The following is a 19334-nucleotide window of genomic DNA, read 5'->3' on the forward strand; positions in this document are numbered from 1 at the left end:
GACTTGATTTTGTGTGGATAAAAATGCAAAATCTGCCGTACGATTTTTCATACAATTGAATACGGCATATCCAGAATACGGGAAACAACTGGCAAACTCACACTATTATGCGGCGACTGATTGCTAACTTCAACGAGCGAGGTCGCAACATTTTCGACACTGGAAGATGGGATATTTTTTTTTTTCGTCCTCTACCTGGAAGAATGCCATGTTGCCCAGTTTTTTCAAATTTCTGCATTATCTTGCATAGGGTACCGGGAGACATTCGACCTCTTCGTATTTGCTTCATACGACGAAATTCCTTTCGAACTGCAACGGAGTTTTGTTGGTTCTGGTAGAACAATTTAACCAGTAGCGCTTTTTCTTGCAACATAGGCATGACGAACAGAGAAGAAACTAACGTTCGTGCTGAATCCGTCTTCTTTTTATCCAAAGAAAAATGGTAATAGGCATGCGCTGTAACGCAAATTATGTTTCATATTTTCAATATATGCAAATAAATGCCATTTGTATTACAGCGCCATCTATTGGTAAATTTCTGTACTATTTTTTTTTTCATTAATAAATATAAAGCACGTCATCTGAATAATCTGTAGTTCAAATTTTATCTTATTTGGACCAATAGAACGCATTTTAGAGCCCTCTAAAGTGGGTAACTTATTCCAATGAAATCCACTTTTCCATAAATTTGATATTCCAGCTTTATTTACAAATAATAATAACACTTTCATCGTCAATTTTTTTTCTGAAGATTTTACTTGTGGTACCTTACCCATTAAGGTTTATCCAAGTTTCTACAACCGGAAAACCTGATGATAAGACTTTTCTTTTACCAGTCAAATTTTTCCCATGACATTAGCTCCAATAAAAATATTGATGATTTCCTAATTGTCACAATATCAGTTAGATTATTCCCGTTTCCTTCGATCTCTTTTAACCAGGGACCTTTAAAAACTGATTTAATATTTTCACAAATGGTAGACTAATCCAGAACTTTAAAATTATGGCTAAAATTGCCGTATACATTTCTTAATTTCACTTTATAGCAATTCTATTTGAACTCGTTAGTACTAACTTTATTATAAAGAGAATGCACTATTTTTTCCACAGTGTAAAGTTAGTATAATTTTTCTTCAGTTACACTTTTCAAAATATTAGACGTGCGATGTAGAATCAAAAAGTAACCTCACAATTTCCTGTTTACTATCAGATGTCAGTTGAGCTTTCAGTTTAATGAAATATATTTGTACTGTGTTTATTAAAATTGGTCATATTAACATCATTTTCTGCAGGTTTTTCTTTCTTTTTCCTCTTCATACATTTTTTTTTTCAAATCAAGGAGACTATACATCAAAAAGAATTATTTTTAAAGCATACCCTATACTTTAAAAATACTCGGCATTTCTTAACTACATGAAATGGAGAAAAACATGCAAAGCAGCATCGTTTTTCTTTGAATAGTATTTTGTCTCTCCAATAATTTCATTTTCTGAGCTTTAAAGCAATCTGAACTTGAGTGTTTGCTGTCACGTCTCTATTTGACATGGTCATTAATAAGCCTATAATTGTAAGTACTCTATTTCTCAAATTTTCCGAACTATATTGCTTCTTTTTCAAAGGTTTATACTCTTGGCCCTTTCCTAAACCAAACTGGTTTCAATCAAGCATTTCTTTCTTTCTCCTCCCTTTTTTTTCAGAAATTGCGTCAAATTATTCAACTTTTCTTTCATGTCAGTATTAGAAATCCAAGCCTTTAAAAAAATCAGCTGGGAAACAAGATTCAAAAGACTCAGATTTATCTTTGGTTATACCTAAAATTTCTAATGCATGCAATTAAGATTCGAATTTATAATACAGCAAAGTTAATGAACACTTTTCCTTAATTTGTTCAGAAATGATTAATTTTAGCTACTACCATATATTTCTATAAAAGCATCTTGCCAAACACTATTGCAAACTTAGACTTTTGATAGTTAGTGCCAGTTGATTGAAAACTCACTTCCCTTGCATCAGAACCAAAAACTGGAATGTATGTTTCAATTAAATATTGAAATTTATTTTCTAAGCCGCTATTCTCATTTTTATGAATCCATTCCAAACGACTTCAATGTGCAGGCAAATCTTTAATTTCATCGTCAAATTGTCTAAATTCCAATCTAGGCTACATAAACTTTCTCTTAGAATTATTTAAATCTGCAGTAGAATTAAAAGAAAAAATAATTCACTCTTATTTTTAGATTCTTTTTCAGCTTCAAATTTTAGCCTGTCAATTTTTGTTTTATCTTCTTTTTCAGCTTCTTGTAATTTTTGCTCTGAAAAAATATTTCCTAAAAGATCTTGTATTCTTTACTGTTCAAAATAAGATCCTTTAATCTTATTATTGTATTACTTGTTAATGCATCTCCAATTTCAGATGCAACATATATCGATTCTTCTTTTTTTAAATCTTTTACTGCTTGAAACATCTTGATTTTTCACAAATGTCCTGTCACAGAAGCTAAGATTAGTTATGCAGCTGATGTGAATTTTTAAATAATGTGTAATTTTTGTACTTTCTAAATTGAAAAATAATTCCAACAAAAATATATTTAAACTAATATATTACATTTTAGAATACAACTACTGGTTGCCATCAACAAAAAGAAACACCTAAAAATATTTTATAACTAATGTTGCCATCCTAAAAATGTATAAATAAAAATAATAATACGTTTTCAACGGAAATTTAAATTTGCTACAGTAAAAGTTTAAAATTATCTGAGATCTGTAATAAATAAGTGTTATTATTATACAATAAGTTGCTTGCTAATGCTTTCAGTATTTAGAAATAGTAGTAATGTAATAGAATGTGCCCATGATTACAAAAATAGTCCAATGGATAAATCATTTCTCTTAAATGTAAGTGAATTTGAAATTGTGTGATAGTGTTATTTCCCACATAATGATGGGGGAGAAGAACTTTTTTAAAAACTGAAATCAAAGTTTATCACATAATGCACCTCCTTAACAATTTGCAAAGTATACAAGCATAGCCAAATACTATATGTTCAGTTATAGTGCAGCTCTCCCTGTCCTTTTCAATGTAGAAATTCATTTGCTATTTAATTTTACCCATCTTATTTAATCCGTCAACAATTTAAAGCTTTTTTTTTTTTTTTTCCGTAGAGAGTTTTCAGTCTTTAGGGAAGAATTGTATGGGAGAGGAAATCTTAACCAATTTTGCTATAGATGGGGAAACACAAATTACATTTTATCATGTGAGAACATGATGTTGTTTTGGTTAAGGGGTTTTGAAACTCGAAGTCGCGTAGGCAATAAATAAAGCATAAACGGCAATTTTCATTTTCAAGTTTTGGAGCTCTCGTAAATTGGTTAATGATTTAAATTAATTAAGACAAATAATGACTTAAAAATAATAATGTTCTCGCGTAATAACTTGAAATTTGCGATCGTAGATTTCATTTTTTTTTTTTTTAATGTTTATTTCTCCTTGTAGATTGAGGGGAAGAGGGTTCTACAGCGGAGAAACAAAGTTTAAAATGTTTTTAACTTACAAAATCATTTTTCACAGGTGCAATATTTCGAATAAATATTCGAAAATATGATAACAATGAAAAAATTTATTAATATTATGCTATCAAATTTGGTTTGTAAATATTTAAAAGTATTCCCCCTTTATATGTATTTGTTTAACTTATCATTGCATGATTTTTTTAAAAATTATTATTCCATTGTTTCTGCATTAATCTCTCAAGAGTAAGCAGCGTAGGAGAAATAATTTAGATATTTAAGTTTTAATTATAGTTTTTATTTAAAATTAGCTGGTAAATAATTTTGGAAATATCGTTTGAAATTTGAAATAGTTAGCTTGTTTAATTAGGAATGATAGAAAGAGCGGCATTTATTCTCTTGTCGACAATGAATATATTCATTGAAACTGAATGATATATAAAGGAGAAGTATAAGAAATAAATAATATTTATTATATATATATTTTTTTCACTTTATTTTTCAAGTATTTTAAGGTAGACAATATTTTTTGTTTTTGTTTAACGTATTCAACTAAAAAAATATTCTTGGCTGTCCGGCTTGTGAGTGTACAACATACAACTAGCCACGTGAATAACGTGAATTTTCTAGATTCAATCCGCACTTGAAGTGATTGGCCTTGTCCCTTGTTCATGGTCATCAAGAATGCTAGTCGAATGGGGAATTGCGGCCTTTTGAAATCAAAAGGCATTTCGGTTGGAATAATGGGAATGCGTGGAATGAGCACATCTTCTTCATTCGACTTTCTGGTAAGAATAGTTACTTCGATTCTTGTTGTATGTTGCTCTTCTGATTTCGATGAGCGTGATTAGTTAGCACATAAATGTTGCGTTTCGATTTTTCCCTCATGTTGGGCTTGAGATTCTGAAGCACGTGAATTTGTAATTCATTCACAGCTTCGTTGCTCGCTTATCGTTTTTCGTCATCTGACCGCTGTACAAAATTACGAGGTCCGTCCCAAAATAGACCTGGTGTTGCTTCAGACGGGGCGTTAATATAACCAAACGAAACTCGCTTATCGTTTCTCGTTTATTTGACAAGCTTGAATTCGCTTATTTGCAAATGCTGTGCTGGTAGATCTACTAAGTGACGAACGTTTGGAGAAATGAGGCAAAGCTCATGAACATTTTATCCCTGGTCTTATATAACATGAGATATCGATAGGGAAAATATTTCTTGATGGTGCTTAAATACAATGAGATTTTGATAAGGATTTTTGCTACACGCGCCGACCCAAGCAGGGGAAACACAGGGATCTTTTTTAAAAGAATGTGTTTACTGGACAATTTTCTATCCCTTCACGCGGAGCGTGGGAACCGCTGACAAAAGCATTTTCACAGAACTTTTGTTGCATTAATTAAATAGAAAAGTGAAAATGGGATCAGGAAATAAGAGAATATTTTAGAATGAAGTTACCATTTGCTAAAGTAAGATAAAAATTTGAGAATTAATTTGGATTTAAATTAAAGTTTAAAATATCATTACATAATAATTTTATTTTGTTTGATATATGTGCGATTAATTTCGAATGACGTGTGCCGCTTACTGTTTGTCTTTTGTCAATTTTAAAATAATATTGAATATTAGAAACGCATGAAACAATTTATTTGTACATTTTATTGCATCCAAAATAAATGCTAATAGTTCTACTATCCTATAACTTTTGCACAAGTGCAAGCAATAACTTGGCAAAGTTTTATAGCGATATGTTAAATAGTATGGCAGCACATAAAATACAAACAAAAATTCAGTTTTATATATTAGATTAAATAAAAATTGGTAATTGATTAAATTCCTTTATTAAAAGTTTACTGACATCAGGCTAAAAAAATTGATTATTGGTATTAATAATTAAATTATTCAAAATTAATTTTTAAAAGTATAAAAATATAAATTATAGCTATTTTGAAATCTGTTATTATTTAATGTGGTGTTAGAAGTTACAGTATCCTTATGATTAGAATACATAGGCTGGTGCGACAAATACTATTCAAGTAGTAATCATAGCAATAATCACTCTGATTGATGATCAACTTCTGTAATTACAGAATTACAGAAGTTGATCATCAATTAATTACAATTTAATTACACTTTTTCTTGTCTTATTAAAGGCTCTGTCACATGTTCCGCCTCTCCGAAATTTTTTCTTGAGAGAGGAGAATTACATGTCCATAAAGAGACCGCCTGGAGACACTCTCTTCCTATTGGTACAGAGATTCGGTGAACTACTTCGTAAACTGTGGAATCCACGGAACTTCAAGGCCCATGTAAGTCCTCATGAGATGCTGCAGGCTGTTGTGCTTTGCAGTAAGAAGATGTTTCAGATCACAGAGCAAGGTAATTATTTCTGAAATGGGAAAATGTAAAAAAAGTAGATGTTTGAAAGCATTGAATTATAGTTTAGGGCAATTGAAATTGATGATAAATAAAATGCTTGAATTATTAGGGTTGCCACACCACCAGAAGAACCGGAAAAGCAAAGGAAATTTAAATATCGACTAAAAAAAACTGGGAAAATTCAGGGAAATTTGAAAATTTTCATTAAAACATGGAAAATACAAGAAATTTTAAGTTTCTTATTTACTTTTTTTTTTCCATCTAAAAACTGTCGACTGCATTCAAAAAGGTGATTGAGCATTTCCCAAATGTTTGCTGAAGTCCTTATAATGCTTAATTAAAACTGCATTGATTTACTTTTACTTTAAATCTGAGGTAAATATTCTGGGAACTGTTTAAATGTTTGTTTCATATGTAGAGTTTATTATTCAGGGCATTGATGTAGGAATTTAATTGTATTAAAATGAAATGTCGTATTTAGGACTATTTAACTACAATACATCTATTGAAACCCCCTCCATCTTTCGATTTCCCAGTGCAATAATTAATTGGTTTGTGTCAGTGCAGGTCATTTAAAATATTTTCTGATTACATATGGCTGCGACTTTTTTGGAAGCTAGGTGAACTAAACAGAATTCAAACACAAAGTAGGAGGAAGCATAAAGCCTTGTCTGAGTTTATAATTATTCTTCCATATATTTCTCCATGGTCTCATGGATAACATCCAAGCTGTTACCAGTTTCACTATTTTGTCGAGCATTTTCATAGAGAATTTTCCACATAATAATGGAATTGAAATTCATTTAAAGTTTCAGGCAAAAGAAGTATTAGGGCAGTCTTTGGCATATCCACCTAAAATGAAAATAGAAAAAAAGGCTAGTTATAAATTTCATAACTTGGCCATCCATTTTTGGTTCATTTTATATATTTAAATTTTAATCTAATTATGAACATTCAAATTTGCCATAATGTCCCATGCAAATCCAAGGTGGACACGATCGCTTCCGATCATTCTCCTAGGACTACGTATAAATTTCAACTCTACACCAGCTGAACTACTTTATGGCGAAAACATCAGACTACCATGTGATTTTTTTGAAAATACAAGATATGAACCTCAGTCTGAGTTTATCAGAACGCTAAAAAAACTCTTAAATAAACTAAGCCCTGCCCCTTTTACAAACCAATCAAAGAAAAAGCCATTCATTTTTCGAGACTTGAAAACTTGTTCACACCTCTTCGTAAAAACCGACAGCGTTCAACGTAGTCTTCAACCACCTTACCAAGGACCATATGAGGTGCTAAACAGAACTGACAAAAATGTCACCATCAAAATGAAGGATAAAGAAGTCAACGTGTCAATCGATAGAATAAAACCCTGTTTTTTGGATAACTCTGACGATGACGTAGCAATTTATCATGCCAATAGGGAAATTTCCCAAATAATGCAATAATTTCTTACGACCACATGTTTTGTCATTCGCTTCGCTTGGCAACTTGGTTCGCGTTTGGTTCACAATTGGCGACATTTGCGCCCGGCTAACGGAAAAATACCTAAAAATCTGTTCATTTTTTCCCTCTGTCTGTTGGTAAGATATTAATTTTAAACATGGATATTTCTTTCAAACAATGAAATTGAATTTTATTTCTATTGCTCATATGGATGCTTTCAGTGTAATGGAAATTCGGGCTCAGATGCAATTAAAACGGAATATTCAATGTTCTTGAAAATTTCTTTCCAGAAACGAATCAAATTTCTTACAAATTTCATATTTTTTATGTGTAAAATATCAATCGAATTTAGACATAGACTGTAATTTAACGGATGATTTTAAAATGTTACAAAAATTTTTAAAAGAAAAATACTATTACTGATGTTTAGAAAATATCTAAATCTTACACATCTAAACATGGAAAAAGACCTTTTACAGAAAATGTTAAATATCACCTGATATAATCATGATATATTAATCAAAATATATAATCCAAATAATTTTGCCACTGGAAATCTATTCATGATATCGAAAATAGGTGTTGCTGTAGGAAATTTCAAAGTTTGTACAACTTTAAAATATGTGGATTTTCTCTAATAATATTTTAAGCATATCATTTAGCATACATTGCTAGTTTTAAAACAGTATTTTTAGTTTTCATATATGATGACTGACAGCAGAGTAAAGCTGGGTGACTCACTTTTCTCCACCCATGGCTACTCAGTGGACTACATATAGGAGTTTTTGTATTTTAGGTACTATTTTTTGTAATTAGTTGTATATTTTTATCAACATTTCAATCTGACATGTTTGAAATTAAGGAGATTCTGTTGTTTCTTTATATATATTATGATGCATATAGCACAAATTGAAATTAAAGCATAATACAACAAAGTTTTTGATATTGAGGGTTCCATAAATTTAACATTTTGGTAACAGTTTTTCACATGAAATTTTTTCATAATTTATTTTTTATATCTTGTTTCATAGTTAGAATATGAAATTTCCAAAAGACATAACCTTTTCCAAGTGTTAGCAAGACTTGCTAAGCTTGTAGCTGTCTTTTACTTCCTTGGTGGATGTGAAGTGTCAATTTCGTATCCATCAATTATCAATTCATTTACCCATCTCCATCACTGTAATTTTTTTTCATATCAAATAAGCTCATTGATGTAACCATTGATATACAAACTTGACAAGGTGTAATTGAATCCATTTCTGGCATTCTTTCTGTTTATATATGATAAAAAGTAGACTAATTTATATCATTTTTTTTCTGAATTTTTATACTGCTTTATGAAATTGAATCCATTTCTGGCATTCTTTCTGTTTATATATGATAAAAAGTAGACTAGTTTATATTATTTTTTTCCGAATTTTTATACTGCTTTATGAAATTGAATCCATTTCTGGCATTCTTTCTGTTTATATATGATAAAAAGTAGACTAATTTATATTATTTTTTTTCTGAATTTTTATACTGCTTTATGAATGTGGAATATCCCAGCGACACAAGAAAAATAAGGAATTTTAGTTGAAGTATTTTGAAAGTGACACAGAATCTCACCTGATATCTTTGCTTCAAAATAATGACATGCTTTTGGTGTTTTTAATGCTTATTAAAATTGCAAGTTCTTTCTTTTCTCAGGGGACCCTATTGCATTTCTGTCTTGGTTCCTTAATAGCTTGCATTCTGCTCTGAATGGGACAAAGAAGCCAAACAGCAGCATAGTTTATAAAACTTTTCAAGGTGCTCTCAGGATATACACACGAACATTGTTGCCTATTGATGCAGTGAGTATTGGCTGATTTTAATTTTTCTTCTCTGAAGGTATCAGTGTGTTTACGCTTCTCATTATTAGAAGGGTTTTGTAGAAATTAAGTACAAACTGAGAGTTGAATAAAAATAGGGCTGAAATAGTTTGTAGTAGGCAAATTGCACAAATTTGTAAAAGTACAAAGTTTGTATCATGAAGAAAATTCGACAGAAAAAGTTGTTCTCCTTCCACAAATATATATATTTTTTCGATAACTCTCTATGTGTATATGCAAAGTGTTACATAAAATATTAGCACACTGTACCTTTTGAGAGTATTTATTTTTAATGGCCTATTTAGATGTCAATAACTTGTTGCTGTTGTGTGAAATTTAATTAATTAATATTTGAAAAAAAACTGTATTAACATCAAGTGTCATCTACCAGAAGTTTAAAAAAATGTATTTGAATTTGAGTGGATGAATAAAAGTATTTTATTAACGATTGAAAATTTGAACAAGATATATAAATATATATATATATAGGGAGTGTATGAACTAATAGTAGGAATTGAATAATAATAATAATTTTTATCAACATGTTACCATAATGCCATTAAAAGTTTTAGATATTAATTTTCACAGCAAATTAAACTGAGGAACGTTTTTAGCATGTATCTGTATAAATATGAAACAATAATATAAACATCTAGTAAAATAGATGCAAAAATAAGATTTCCGTGACTTTTAAAATACCTGATATATAATTCAATAAGCCAGAGTTATTTCAGGCACATTTGGTTTAATAGGATGATATTAGTATGAGTTATATGACTATCAAATTTGAAATTTAGAAACATTTTGCTAAAGAAGAAAAACATTTTGCTAATACCAACTTACATAAAATATTTTATTCAAAATTTTAGCGACCATTAATCCCGGCAAACCAACTGTTCGTCAAAAAATAACTAGTCTTTATTATAAATAAAGGTAACCATATTGATGTAAATCTAGACACGAATTGGGAGAAAGTTTCATTGGTATTACGTTTAACTTTTCAAGACAAAGTTTCGGTGACGGTTTATGCCCTTTCATTAGTGATTGATAATTTTTAAATTCTTCCTTATTTAGATTAACCAATAAATTTGACACTCTTTCTCCTAATAAAAGGGCCTTTAAAAGTCTTTTTTAAACTTCAGATGGTGGTGGAGATGGAATCATTCGTAGGTATTTTAAATGCTAATAATTTAACTGTTTTATCAGTTTCATCCAGTTGCTTTGTTCGTGGAATTTTATCACCATTCTGAATTGCACCCGAATTTTTCGAGGATAATTCCAATTCAAGACGGAAGTTTTTCAAAGGAATAATTTTTCTTTCTCCAGTTGTAAATTATATTCTTCTCTTTTTTCCTAACTTTTGTTTCTGCTTCTTTTCTATTCTCTTAGGTACGATGGCATCTAGTAATTCTTCCGCCAAATCTTCATTATAGCTTTTTAGCTATAGATATATATCCTCTGCCAAAAAAGACTGCTTTTTTGCTTTTAACGTGAAAGGGCATCTTTGAAACACAAATTCTAATCGGAAACGCAGTTTAAATCTCTGGAGAAATGTCTGCGATATTGTTATTGTCAAAAATGTAAAAATAATTTATATGGTCCATTGAATGTTATGACTAAGAAATAGATTTTAATAGTACAATTACCATATAAAAACTGATAGAAAAAACATCAGCATCTTTCATATGCTTTACTAATCAAATTCTTAATAATGATTTTTGAACAATGAATGAATGAATTTCTTAACAGTGAAGAATTTTTGCTACCCATTTTTTTTAAAAACAATAATATTTTATTTATTACACATCAAACTTATGAACAATGCTGCAAAACAGAGACTGTCTAAAAAAAAGGGGGGGGGGAGAAGCAAAAAAAAAAAAAAAAAAAAATCATATTATGTTAATCTACTTCCGTTTCCTTCATGGGATGGAAGTGAATTTTTTAAAATATATTCTCATCACAACTGAAAATGTACTATAAAAGCTAGGCATGAATCATAAGGACATTTGATTGTTGATAATATAATTTTTCTTTCTCACCGATCGAAATGAGACCCGCTTCCTTTGCTCTGCGACTCTCAGTCTTAGTGAGAGATTCTTCGTTTTCTGTTGGAATTTAATTTACTGATTTAATTACGAGAAGAAAACGAGAATCCACTAAGAAACATGAACCATTGTGAAAAAGTGCTGGGCATTTCAGACGAATTTTCGCTAATCATAGATTGCTAAGACCACTTCCTTCGGTAGTTGACCACAAGTAAATGGAATTTCGATGGCATATTTGAATCTTCGACCCACCGCTGCAACAATTTATCTTTTAATTATAACGTTTTTGTGAATGTGTGACCGGAGAAAAGGAATAGTGATTTTAATCGCAAGATTATTTATTTGCACATTTGGCCAATGGAGCACATCTCTATACCGCATATAAATACAAATGAATAAATAAATATCAGATGATCTTCGCCGCTCCTTACTCTCTCACTCCCTTCCTCTCTGCTTGGCCACTAGTTTTTTCACCGCCTTACAGGGCCTGTATTACACTGGTGTAAGAAATTAAGAGAATTTTCATATTTGATGTACGATCTCCAGAACTACTGGACAGATTTTAATAAAATTTGGTGTGAACATAGGTTGAAACAATGCAAACAAAATAAACATTCAACAGTTATAATAGACACACATGTTTGTGCGTAACACTCATGGAAGTCTGAAGGTCTGAAACAGCGGTTGCAGAATACACAAAAGAAATGGGTTAATAAGGGGTATGGTCCCCTCTTATAGCTATACACGCCTTGCAACGTGATGTCATACTGGAAATAAGGCAGTTTATCAGTACATGTGGTAATTGGTCCCACTCATTCACCAACGTTGTTTTCAGTTCCTGGATGGTTTTCGGAGGGGATTTACGAGTTGCAATTGCCCTCCCCAAAGCGTCCCAGACATGCTCTATAGAGTTGAGGTCTGGAGACCTTGCTGGCCAATCCATCCGGTGAATATCCTCACTCTCAAGAAATTCGTCGACCAGAAGAGCTCTATGTGGCCCCGCGTTATCGTCCATTAAGATGAACTCGGGGCCCACTGCACCCCGGAAAAGGCGAACATATTGCTCCAAGACCTTATCCCTATACTTCACAACAGTCACAGAGCCTCTGTCAAAAACGTGGATAGGTGTGCGGCCATCTAACATGATGCCTGCCCAGACCATTACACCGCCATAACTGTCGATTTCGCTGACATTGGAAGGTAGGTAGCGGGTCCCTGGCTCTCTCCATATGAAAATACGGCGAGAATCGGTGTTTAGGCTAAAACGGGACTCGTCGGTGAACAGAGCGGTTGCTCATTGCTCCCTACTCCAATCACTACGTTGCCTGCACCATGCTAATCGGACTCTCCTGTTCGTAGACGTGAGCGGGACGCAATCAGCCGGTCTTCTGGCAAACAATCCTCTCTCATTCAGTCTCTTGGAACAATTCACCATTGATACACGGGTTCCTGTGGCTGCATACAGGTCCCGAGAGAGCTGAGAAGCCGCAGCCCCACAGTTACGCCTCTCTAAAATGGATAAATGGCGATCTTCTCTGGCCGTCGTGGCTCTTTGACGACCTTTCCCAGACTTTCTCTCGATGGATCCAGTATCCTGGGATTGTTTCCATAGCTTACACACGATGCTGGGCGTTAAAGGAAACTCTCTGCATATCTGGACTTGTGATTGGCCTGCCTCTAACCTGCAAACAATTCACCACCTCATACCATCATCTAAACGTTGGTGGTTACTTATTTTTACTGTTCCGACCGATTGCTGCAAAATAACAGCAAGAAATTCGCTGATGTGTGCTAGCGAACGAAATTCGTCTTCCCTCCACGTGTTTATAAAGCCTGTTTTTCTGCTGGTTCCTCCTACACACACGTGTACGCTTACGTATTTGTCGTACAACATTTGCATTTTTATCTAGAAGCCGTGGTTTTTTTCTTCAGTTCAGTTCATTTCTTGCAATTCGCTAAAGTATGCAAATTCTCTTAATTTCTTACACCAGTGTATTTTATGCGTAGGCAGTCTGGTCAGTCCATCACTAGTTTAGAGTGCTACAATTTCTTTGTGTAGTGTTCCGATCTATCTTTTTCCGCTTTCGGAAATTGGGAGTAGAGAAAAATGTGCTGTGGGTGCTAAAAAGCGACAACTGGATACGAAGTATGCATTGGGAAAAATGATTGACGCATTTTAACGCAGAGGAGAGGTATTTACAATTGTATGATTCTTTTTGGTTGTTAGCCGCCGAGAGCTACAACGTTTTGCACCATCTTTGTGTTTATATCCATATCATGCCGTCTACATGTTAAGTATCCTCAATAAACTTGCTGTGAATACTGGAAGTTTTTATTTCGCAAATACTAGGCAACATCTTGTTTATAAAAATGATGAATTTATTGAAATTATTTTTAATGTGATTGAAGATTTACTAAAACTTATTTATTGTAAAATGAATCCTTAGTGATATTTTTAATTTAAAAATTGAAGAATTTTCCCTCTCATTTTCAAAATCAGGTTTTCTTAGTTCGAATTTTTAAATAAATTATATTTCCTTCCCCTGTTGCATGCTCCTACAAGCATTTTTAGCTGCATGAATGATGAACTTCGATTGTAAATTGTATAATGAAATCTCATTTTTGTTGTGTTTGGTTTGTGACATGAAAAAAAAAAAAAAATCCTTTCTTCTTCAGACAGAAGAGGAAAAGCAACAACTCTTGATGAATGAAGAATATCAAGGTAAGTTTTATCACCTTAATAAATATTTCTATATAAGGCACATGTAGAATGTGGAGCATTTGTATATGCAAAATGATAGACAATTTTCATGTCAGTTTGTATGCACTGAGTGTAAAAAAGTTGTTGAAACAGAATCTTTGTTTTTTTTGGTGCCAATAAGTTCTCACCAATCCCTCGTAAAAAAATACTTATGAAAATCGAATATAAGTTTTTAGAATTAGAAATTGTACCATGTTAAAACAGCTGATCATGTCTTTTTGATCACAATTAAACAAATATATATATATATATATCAAAGATCATTCAAATCATTTAAAATAGAGACACATACATGTTTTCTAACACATGATTTTTTAAAAAAATTACTGAATATAAATAAAAATTCTTCAAATCGTGTACTGATATAACTGTTGGGAAATTTTAAGAAAATGTATAATCCAATTTCTGCTTCCTACTTGATATATTCTGTCATCATCATTCACTGCAGTTTAAAGGGTACATAGCGTCCTGAAAAGTGCTTAAATTTGAACATCATTTTTAAGCATCTAAAAAGGGCTTAATTTTTTTAAAAAGGTCCTTAAACAGTGCTTAATTTTATCTAGAAATTCAGAGAAAACTTTTTGAGTGGTACCAGTGCGTATTAAGATGCAATTTAATATCTTTTTTCCCCACTCCCACTTTCTTCAATAATTTGCACTACTGTTTATTGAAATACCAAGAAGGCTATCCCCAAGGGGCAGTACAAAATGCGTATGACATACTTGTTGCAACTTCGAAAAGCATTCGTACTAAAGTAGGATTGGAGAAGTATTTGTTTTAGTTAAGTCTCATAAATGTATGTTTATTCTTTTTATGTATTGTTAAAGAAAATTCGCAGATTCATCCTGCAGATTCATTCGCAGATTCGCAGATTCATGGAATAGAAGCTGTTCTAAAAACAACCATAGTGAAGCTTTTTTTAGTTTGTTACACATTCGATCATTGTTCTTGTTAATATTTCGTTTTGGAACAATCTCTTGTACAACCACAAAGATTCTTACTCACTGTGATGTATAATTGTGTTAGTCAACTATCTGAAATATGAGTATGATAAAATTTTAATGTAAAGCTGTAATGTTGTCTGTTTTTATTTTTAGCTTCATGAATTTGTTTTCATTATTTATGAAAACAAGGACTTATTAAAGCATTTTACTTTTTTCATAAAATACATATTCTCATTTTTCTGTAATTTTTTTAAAAGTTAAAATAACATTATTATTATGCATATAGGTTTAAAAACAGGTTTTTATGAAATCATCAGGCCTTTTGAAAATAGCTTGTATTTAACTTCAGAAGTAAAAAGCGATAAGACAGTTTTCATATAACCTGACCATTTCTATGTTACTATTCTTTTCCATTTAAAAAGAGACTGAAAAACACATTTAAAATATAGCTTTGTCCGATCCTCAATTTCATGGCAGTTTTGCCAATCTTATGATGGTAGCCATTATGGGGTGTTTTAGTTCTTATTTTTATATGGCTGCAAATAAAATTACTAAATGTAGTGAATTAATGCAGAAGAAAATTTACACTTACTATCCCAGCCGTGTTGAGTCTTGTTTGTTGTTGTATTTATAAAAATGAAATATGAAATGTTTGGTCATGCTGTGCTTCTACATTAATATCAACATTTTCAGAATGATGTATCCATCTAAATGAATTGTTAATTTTAAGGAATGTTGAAAGAGATCAGAGATTTTTACTATTCATCTTATAAAAGTTGGCTTAGTTTTTTTGGTAGTGATAGTTTTTTTTTTTTTCATTTTTATGTTGTTGTCAAAATTAAGGGGGCGTCATTTGCTTTACAATAGAAGATGGTGTGCAAATATAGAAATAAATTTTAGAATTTAAAGAATGTACATTTTAAAAAGGAGTTCTTTTTAAATAAAAACTTTGCATAATTATAAAATATAAACCATCCTTTCTTTAGAAAAATGCAGGTTTACGTATGCATACATGTGCAAAGGTGTTTAATTTTTTTAAATCTAAAGTATTTAAAATATGCTTAAAAGTACTTATTTTTGCAGCAATTTCTTACTACACAGCCAGTTATGTCAACTGAATTATAATATTTAAATTTTAAATTGATGTTTGTGATGTGTGCTATAGTAATAAATTTATCATTTACTCTAAAAATGGATATTGAACTGTAATCTTGCTCATATGTTGCAGTCAAAATAAAATGGTAGCAGTTACTGGGATTGCTTTGAAATGCATAACAGTGTTTTGATTCTTTAAGGGTCAAAAACCAATAGCTAAAAAAGAATAGAAATCTAAGGAACGATCTAAGAAAAATTAAAATCATTGAGTGAAAGAAACAATTGAATATCACTGCCTGTTGCGCATGGATTCTCTTGTCGTCAAATGGGTAAATACCAAAAATTTAATTTGAGACAAAAACACGAAACAACATTGCTCCTGTGTTTCTTTAACAGGAATTCCTGTGAAAGAAAAATTTGGGTTTGTCAGTGCCAAACCAAAACTAAGCGAAGCGTCTAAATTATGTAGTGAAAGTAAAAATTTGAAGGACTTTTGTTATTTTGAATTGCATTAGAATTTTGTATAATTTAATTAAGAGTGATGATTTTGATATTTTTTAAAGATTTCATTTTGATTACTATTTCGAAAGTATTTATTTTTTTATTGTACATATATGAATAATTTAGTTTAGATTTTGAAAGGTCACTTTCATGTTTATTTTATTAATAAAGCACGCTAGTGTTGTATGAAAATGTAAGTACTTTCAAATCAGTAAGATATTGCAGGCCAGTGCAGTTACATTAACGAAAGAAATCTAAATATATCATCAATCTCTTAGCATGCCAGTGCATTGTGAAATTAAAATATTCCTACATCAGTACATATAAAATTTTTGTGGATATAAATATATCTTGAATGAAAAAAATTACATTGAGTTTTATTAGCTGTGTATATGTATGAATATTTTAACAAAATATTTGTGTATTACAAATGGGTTATACAAGAAAAGAATAATGCATCACATATGTTATAAGTATGTCAACGCTTATTGAAAATATTGGTTTGTTTGTTTTTACAAATGTATTTTCATAAAAGTGCTAACTTTATATAGCCATATAAAAAAAAATCACACTGACTTCATGGATTCCAATCATATAAATAATTCCTTTTTCAGTACAAGTAATGAATATTACAAGTTTTTATTATTATTACACATCCTCCAATAGCTACAGAATTCCCGTCGTTGCTACGAAAATTAGGTGAAAACCAGAGAGTTACGGTTGTGTGGTGAAAAGCTACAAAAAACGCCAGAAATACCCTCTTAGCAAATCATTAACAGCAATGCTGATGGTTAATAGAATAGATTTTTTAGCTTGGTTTAAAAAAGAAGAAAGGCAGAATCTTGTTCCTGTATGTTTTCAAAGGTCTTGTAGCGTGAATCCGCAATCTTCGACGAAGCGAGTAACAACTCAACTCCGGATTGAAACAACAACAACTTAAAAAAACTTGAAAAACGGAACAGCGTTGTGATCAGCAGCTGAAAAGATACTGAACTGTTTACTTTCGGAAATGCAGTCATTTAAACTTAATATGTATATAGAATAGCTTGTCTTGTCGTAGAAATAAATGTTATAGTTATTTTTTCAAGGAGAGTAGTTTTTTTCAATCACAGTAAAAGAACCCGTGTACCATAGGCGAGTACACGACAGGTCTTGTGACATGCACGGGACAGCGAAAACATGCTCAAAAATTTTGTGGTACCTAAATGCAACAGCGTCTATATCTTGATTCAATTACCTTTACGCAAGATGCAGCCCCACCGTGCTTTAGACTCTGTATACAACAGTTTCTTCGGTAACATTTTACTAATGATAGAGTAATTATTCGTGTGTTTCCGAAAACCTGATCATCTCGTTCTTCATATCTTAATCTTTGTAATTTTTGGTAATCTTTTTATCGAGAATGTCTGGTGACCGTGGCAGATTTGATTAACAGTATGATTCTACATGCGAGGAGCATCTCAATCGACCATCCGCAGTTAAACAAGCTATCCACAGAAGGCTTATTTTACATCTTGAAGAAAGGAACCGTGTTGAGCAGTTTCACCTGCATCGATAAGGTCCTTGTGAAGGAATGTTTGATACATTGGAATAAAATGTGCATTGTGTGTCTTTCCAGCATATTTTGTTTTGTACAGCATTGACTGTCGGTGCTTCTGGATCTAATTGGGAATTAAAGAGCCTCTTCAAGAAAGAAAGGCCCAAGAATAAATGTGGCTATGAATCCACACCAGACTATAACTTTCGATGATTGAAGTGGAATCTCTTGGAAGGTACAAGAGTTTTCCATGTCCCAAATACGACAGTTATGGGTGTTGACTGTTCCACTTCCAATGTGCTTCATCGCTCCATGGAATCTGCCATGGTCACGATGTATTCATTTCAACTCTAGCCAGAAATGTCAGTGCTAAGGTTGGTCATTTCTCCCAATCGGTGAGCAGCTACTTCTGATTGTAATGAATTTGTACGGGTAAAAATGCACCATTTTTCTCAATACGTTCCGCACTATACTGTAGGGAACTCCCATGTGCCGTAACACTGCACGTACACACTACTACAGCCTACAACGTTATCCATTGATTGTTCAACAATAGTGATGGCAATATCTTCAACGACATCTGAACAAGTCGATTTGCTTCCTCGACCCGGATGAACTCTTAAGATCTTCAATTTTCACGAATCGAGGGATCATTCTCCTGAGAGTTTGTGGAAGTAATGGTCCTTTGCGAAAATTCTTAAGTCGACAACTGCAGCATTTTAATTGTTTTCATAAAACAACTTCACAAGAAAAGCACATTCTAGCAGCGTGACAGCCATTGCTGATAGGAATGACATTTTCCCAATTTTAACCTCTCTCTCTTTTCCCAGAACAATAGCTGCAGATGAAGGGTTTATGCAAACTTTTGTGCTTATAGTGCGAAATTGCAGTTACAATGACAGTTTCAGTTTGTGATTATTTGTGTCTTTTCAGCATATTTTCTGTTGTGCAGGGCCACCTATCGGTGTTTCTGGATCTAATATTTTTTCCTCGTCATCCTTTCTCCATGTCTAGAATTTATGTTCAGTACTTTTGGAGTCTTTACACTGAGCATTTCGGTGTATAGAGAACTAAGAGTAGGGGTGTTTTAATTTTGGCGACTTTGTCACTCTTATATAAAACAATGTGATGTAAAACAAAGCGCATCTCCTTTTTTGTCAAAATCTATTGCATCTCATCGGACTGCACTGCACTTCTACCAATGTTTTTTCCAGTAATCGAAATTTGCCTCTTAATTCGTTTTCATTAAACATCTTTAAA

General features: G+C 32.0%; 1 protein-coding gene across 2 annotated transcripts in view; it reads left to right on the forward strand.

Annotated features, from left to right (window-relative positions):
* Positions 1-19334, forward strand: part of LOC129954800 (U4/U6.U5 tri-snRNP-associated protein 2-like) — a 62653-nt gene that overhangs the window by 26210 nt on the left and 17109 nt on the right. For both annotated transcript variants that reach the window (XM_056068175.1, XM_056068184.1), the window contains exons 7-9: positions 5661-5886; positions 9028-9173; positions 13913-13958. In XM_056068175.1, coding sequence (XP_055924150.1) covers positions 5661-5886; positions 9028-9173; positions 13913-13958 — 418 coding nt within the window. The remainder of the gene's footprint in view (positions 1-5660; positions 5887-9027; positions 9174-13912; positions 13959-19334) is intronic.

This window comes from Argiope bruennichi, chromosome 1, assembly GCF_947563725.1.
Source record: "Argiope bruennichi chromosome 1, qqArgBrue1.1, whole genome shotgun sequence".
Taxonomy (NCBI): Eukaryota; Metazoa; Arthropoda; class Arachnida; order Araneae; family Araneidae; genus Argiope; species Argiope bruennichi.